Source organism: Rosa chinensis, chromosome 7 (assembly GCF_002994745.2).
Source record: "Rosa chinensis cultivar Old Blush chromosome 7, RchiOBHm-V2, whole genome shotgun sequence".
Classification (NCBI taxonomy): Eukaryota; Viridiplantae; Streptophyta; class Magnoliopsida; order Rosales; family Rosaceae; genus Rosa; species Rosa chinensis.
The window spans coordinates 17,579,291-17,584,678 of record NC_037094.1 but is presented as its reverse complement, the minus strand read 5'-3'; the positions used below and the strand labels follow the sequence as shown (position 1 = coordinate 17,584,678).

Genomic DNA, 5,388 nt, shown 5'->3' with positions numbered 1-5,388 from the left:
TTTTTATCAAAACCGAAAATCAGATTGAGCAACTAATTAATGCGATGTCCATCAATTACATACAAACTGCATAAATATGTGAATAATAGATACTGAAGAAAAATGATGCACTAACCATACTCAGTTTTGTAAATTGAAGTTTGTATATATAGTAAGGCCGGCCTTGAGGGCTGCCATGTGAGGCAGCCGTCGCAGGTCACCGATTCCCGGGGGCCTCCGATTTGTCTACTTACTCAAAGGATGCTATATGTATTTTTATTGAAACCACATTTATTGGGCGCTACATCAGCCCTAGTGGTTATGGGTAGCTTTTTTGTTGTGTTTTCCCACCCAACCAAGGTTCGAAACCCTGCTTCAGTTGCTGGGCTGGAATATTTTTTACACAGAATTTTTCTTCATCTTTATAATCTATTCAAAGTCGCTAGCCTAGAGTTTTTTTTTTGTTTTTTTTGGTCCAAATATACTGCATATTTAATCAATAGAATAAAGAAATACACATTGAACTTTTTCTTTTCTTCTTAGTTTTGTCCACCCAACCAAGGTTCGAAACCCAGCTTCAGTTGCTGGGCTAGAATATTTTTTACACTGAATTTTTCTTCATCTTTATAATCTATTCAAAGTCGCTAGCCTAGAGTTTTTTTTTTGGTCCAAATATACTGCTTATTTAATCAATAGAATAAAGAAATACACATTGAACTTTTTCTTTTCTTCTTTGTTTTGTCCAAATACACAATAGAATAAACAATATGAATAATGTATTACTAGTTACCCAAAAAAATTTACTTGAACACTTAATGTCAATTTATACGAGATTATATTCGCCTCAGGCCACACAAATCTCAGAACCGGCCCTGATATATAGTTACAAATATATAGGGTATGACCCCAGTATTATGAACACACTATGGTTCATCAGTCGCAAGTCTCTCATTCAGTATTGTCTGTCCCATGTACCTGCACCATTATATGGAAAATCACTACACATACTATATATAACTGAGAGTCTGAGACCTTTCTAACTATAAATAATCTAGTAGTAAAATTAGTTACGTACCTTCCAAGCATCATAACAGTGGCTTGAGGATTAGTCCCAGGTGAGTAGTTAAAAGTGGAGCCATCAATAACCCTAAGAGCATCAACACCAAGAACCTTGTATTGATGATCAACAACTCTCCCAACTTGGCATCCTCCATGGTAATGCCAAATGGTCATCACAGTGTCCTTACAGAACTGCTCCAGAGACCTTGAAGAATTCTCATGCTTAGGCAGCAAATTGATGGGGGCTCGGGCTGTCATGTTGAGGAGAGTTGGTATTGACATATCGTTGAACCGGAATTTGGAGAATGCCTTTGATTCAACCACCTTCTCTATGGTATGAAGGCCTTGGACACATCTCTCCAAGTCTAGGGGGTCTTGGAAATAGTTGAAGGTGACAGAGGGGTTGTCGTTCGGGTTTAGGGTCTGGAGCTCCAAATGGCCTGCGGAAACGGGGCCTATGATCTTCTCAAGGATGAAGCCTCCGTTAAAAGCTGCTTCATCAAGACTGTTCATGAATTCCACAGCTTTAGCTAGGGCTTCCGGGGTCCTTTGCTTTGGTGGCACGGTGGAGAGCTGGCCAATCTGCAAATATGTCATCAAAAATTATCTACAACCATTAGAAACATCCAAAGGACGTAGAACATTTCGTTTTCTATATTTTTACATACATCAAAATTGAATCCATAAGGCCATTTTATATCCTTTTTTTTTTTAAGGCCATTTTATATCCTTGGATATACGAATTATAAGAACAGGTCTCTAATGACTGGAGGACTCCTAGACAGGAACTAGGAGATGGGGGTGTTTTCTCCGAAGCAACGTCCCCATCTAGAGCCCAACCATTTAGATTATAGAAGATGGGTCATTTGAGCATGTTTGAGAATTTGGTCATGGAAATTAAGGGCTCAATGAATACCTTGGGAGATAACATTCCATAGTCCCTCGCAGAGAAGTTTTCGCCTCCAGCAGCTTCAATGTAGCTTCCGAAGCGAGTAATGCCAACGACTTGGATGAGCGACACCTCGACGTGGCTAGGTGAAGGCACGAAAATGGCATTCATAGGGTTGTCTGACATGCCTCGGCCAACCATGGGTTGGTCCAACACAACGGTGATGTTGTGGGCCTTAAGGTGCTCTTCAGGGCCCACACCACTCAACATCAAAATCTGTGGACTTCCAATTGCCCCAGCTGATATAATGATCTCGTTCTTGGACCCTCTCTTGAGGTATGCTGTGTGTCTGGTTCCAGATGCGTCTCTGAACGCTACACCATGGGCCAATGGCCTTGCTTTTCCTGCTCATTGTTTTTATTTTTAAAAGGAAAAAAACAATAGTAAAACATTATGTTTTACTAGGTGTTCATAAGTCATAACAATGGGGAAAGATGAATGAGCACAAACCTCTTGTTCTAAACAAGATCTTTTGGACAGAGGCGTGCAAGAGCACAGTGAGCCTAGTGGAATTAGCATACTCTAATAAGTCGGCAGCAGTGTGCCTATGCCGCTCAACATCAAAAATGGTTCCTCCAACTTTGGTCCCATAGATATGATCGTAAGTGAACCCGTTGTCTGGTACCACACCGGCTTCCAACAAACCGTCACGCACCGCAGACTGCCACCCTTGAACTGGCGGGCGGAATGCCACGAGCCGCTCCACCCATTCGTATGATTGGTTGACTAATCGCCCATCCCAACCCGCGTCCCTATACATAGAAACACATATCGTAGTTGTGTTATGTATATATAAAGGTTATATAGTGCCAATATCAAAAGATCGAACAGTATGTTTCGTATCTTTGATTACATTAAGTATATTGTTTGAATATACGTCGGTGCATATGTTGGTATGTACCTGACGTAGTCCGCGGCAGCGCGTGTGTAAAAGCCGGCGTTTAGGCAGCTTCCACCGCCTAAAACACGAGCCCGAGCGTTAATAACACCGTCCTCAGAGACAAAGCGCTGGGAGGGGGATGTGGGGGAAAGGTCAGCGAGCGCTGCCCCAAAGGCGCCTAAATCGGTAATATTAGGGTTGCCATAGGGTGAGCCGCCACGTTCTAGTAGCAAAACGCTGGCGTTTTGGGAAAGAGTTGCAGCCAAGGGGCATCCGGCGGTGCCTCCACCTACGATAATGTAGTCATAGTATGATATGGCTGGAGCTGTTGTTGCATTGTGCATGAAGGTGAAGTTTGGAGCTGTAACGTAGAGAGACAAAACTATGCGTGTTATGCAAGATTGTAGGTAAATAACGAGTAAATAGCTTTTGATTTACTAGTTCAGTTTCGCAATAAAGCAATTAATGTAGGCAACATTTTAAGGTATTCCCTTTAATTTTTATGATATTTGTTGTACGGATGATGAAATATCATGAACTCATAGTATTAGTTAATTACTTATTCCAAATGTGAATCTTAATTCATATCAGAGTCTCCAGAGAACTCATATACTAATTAGATCACTGCGATCTCATGCATATTTCACAACTAGATCGCTAACCAGAAAAACAAGAGCAAAATCGTTACAAAGTTTCAGTTAGTTGATGTACCTGTGTTGGAGTCGCAGAAGCCAAGAAGGAAGAGAATTGCAGCACCAAACACCAATCTCCAGCACCCCATATAAGTACCCATTAGGTTCTATTATATATTTCTGGTCACAACTAGCTTCAAGCAAGTAGCCTGTAAGTGTTATAAACTCCTCAAGAACTGAAGAAAGAAATCAAGAACGAAAGAAGGAGGTAGCTCAAATCTTCGTTAACCAACTGGTTTAAATGGAGTTAATTGCTGTACAAACCTTGATGCCTTCTTCTCCTTATATATACACAATAAAGTCCAATCAGGGTCCAACGATCTCTGAGGTGGTGAGTGAAACAAGCTCGCAGAAATTACTGGGCAGAAAACTAGGATACCCAAAGATTCAAGAAATGCAAAAGATGTGATACTACACATACAATTGAAGCTAGCTACCGCTTAGCTCTTCTATACTTACGGCTGATTTATAGGTCGAAAAGGTCTCTGAACTGAACTATGTCCCACAGACACGTTTAATTAGCTTCACGTGCTCTCTGGCTAATTCGTTTAAAGCAATTTAAGGTATATATTGTCTTCGTCGTTTCAGCAAATGTTTTTCTGAAGAGACCAGCTCCTCTAAACTGATACAAATTTATGTTTTTCTTTTAGATCTAAATTGTTTGGTAGGAGGTAGGATGACGCAGCTAGGTTTTGTTAACGGCACCGAAATAATTCGGGATCTGGTAGGGGTGTGACCACTACGGAGTTAATTATTTTTGCCACTGTATCCATCAATCATGTAATTCATGTACGAGCTAGGAGTAGGTGTTCATTAAATTTATATATGATTTATTGATCAAAACAGTAAATATTATCGTGACTCGTGAGTGGTGACCAGTACTTCTGTTGCATCCATTCACCATTACTTAGAGCAAGTTCACCCGTTGGGTTACCGGGTCACCTACTATTCACTGCTTTTTAGTATATATTTTCATTCTCTGGGTCACGAAATATACTATACTCATGACGCAGGGCACGAAATACACTATGCTCGTGACGCAGGGCGCGAAATACACTGTACTTGTGACCCAAATGATGAAAATAATGCTAAAAAACAGTGAATAATAGGTGACCCAACGGGTGAACTTGCTCTTAGGTTTAGAGTCCCAACAACTAAATTTGGAACCCGCACAATGACCAAACCAATAACCTTTCTTTTAAATGATTATTAGACAACATCATTTATAACATGGTCTCAGACCATAGTGTACGTGGTGGTCCGGGGTAATATTATTGGCCCATATGACTTGAAGTTATTGTTTATTAGTTTTATTTTTTTTTCACCCCTTGCATGGTCTCCACTAAATTGGTTGGAACCTAACCACATGGCACTGCCACGTGATACTCCGGGACCACAGAATAATTCCTTGATAGCATCATTAGCTACATAATTCCTCTTTATGGATAGCACATATTGATAGTGTCAAGTTATAGCAACTCCAACTGCTTCCTCATATTTTGATTTTTCTCTAGAAAAATGAGTCTCTTTTGCTCCAACAAATCCTCTATAACTATCCCTATTTTAGGGAAAGTGAGGAAAGAGAAAACCAAATTTCTTATATTTACAGCAATCTCTAAAATTTTAAGGAAAAATATGGAGATTTTAGAGATTGCTGTAAAATAGAGAATCTGTTGGAATTGGAGAAAAAAAAATGCTAAAGTTTTAACTTTTGCTTCCCTATCATATAGAAATTATAGGGATGCTGTTAGAGTTATTCTTGCAAGAGAGTTAACGACCAACTGTTCTTTTAAATGATAATTAGATATCAACCATATCATCAATTATAG

At 39.9% G+C, this 5,388-nt stretch overlaps 1 protein-coding gene across 3 annotated transcripts; it reads right to left on the bottom strand.

The window, feature by feature from the left end:
• Positions 1-685: 685 nt before the first annotated feature.
• Positions 686-4,142, bottom strand: LOC112179593 (protein HOTHEAD). 3 transcript variants are annotated; one of them, XM_040511829.1, is made up of 8 exons: positions 4,019-4,037; positions 3,824-3,882; positions 3,579-3,708; positions 2,889-3,228; positions 2,438-2,739; positions 1,955-2,331; positions 1,055-1,620; positions 686-954 (listed from the first exon to the last, which is right to left on the bottom strand). In XM_040511829.1, the coding sequence occupies exons 3-8, from the start codon at positions 3,658-3,660 to the stop codon at positions 903-905; spliced, it is 1,719 nt and encodes a 572-aa protein (XP_040367763.1). In that variant the 5' UTR covers positions 3,661-3,708; positions 3,824-3,882; positions 4,019-4,037; the 3' UTR covers positions 686-902. The 3 variants fall into 3 exon arrangements, with proteins under 3 accessions (XP_040367763.1, XP_040367762.1, XP_024173825.1); XM_040511828.1 differs by having other exon boundaries at positions 3,824-4,142; XM_024318057.2 differs by lacking the exons at positions 3,824-3,882; positions 4,019-4,037 and having other exon boundaries at positions 3,579-3,802.
• Positions 4,143-5,388: the final 1,246 nt, after the last annotated feature.

Coding starts and splice junctions, on each gene's coding strand:
- LOC112179593 (XM_040511828.1), bottom strand. CDS start 3,660: ATGGGTACTTATATGGGGTGCTGGAGATTGGTGTTTGGTGCTGCAATT. Junction 3,229..3,578: donor CTTCTGCGACTCCAACACAG/GTACATCAACTA, acceptor TCTACGTTACAG/CTCCAAACTTCACCTTCATG. Junction 955..1,054: donor ACTGTTATGATGCTTGGAAG/GTACGTAACTAA, acceptor ATAATGGTGCAG/GTACATGGGACAGACAATAC.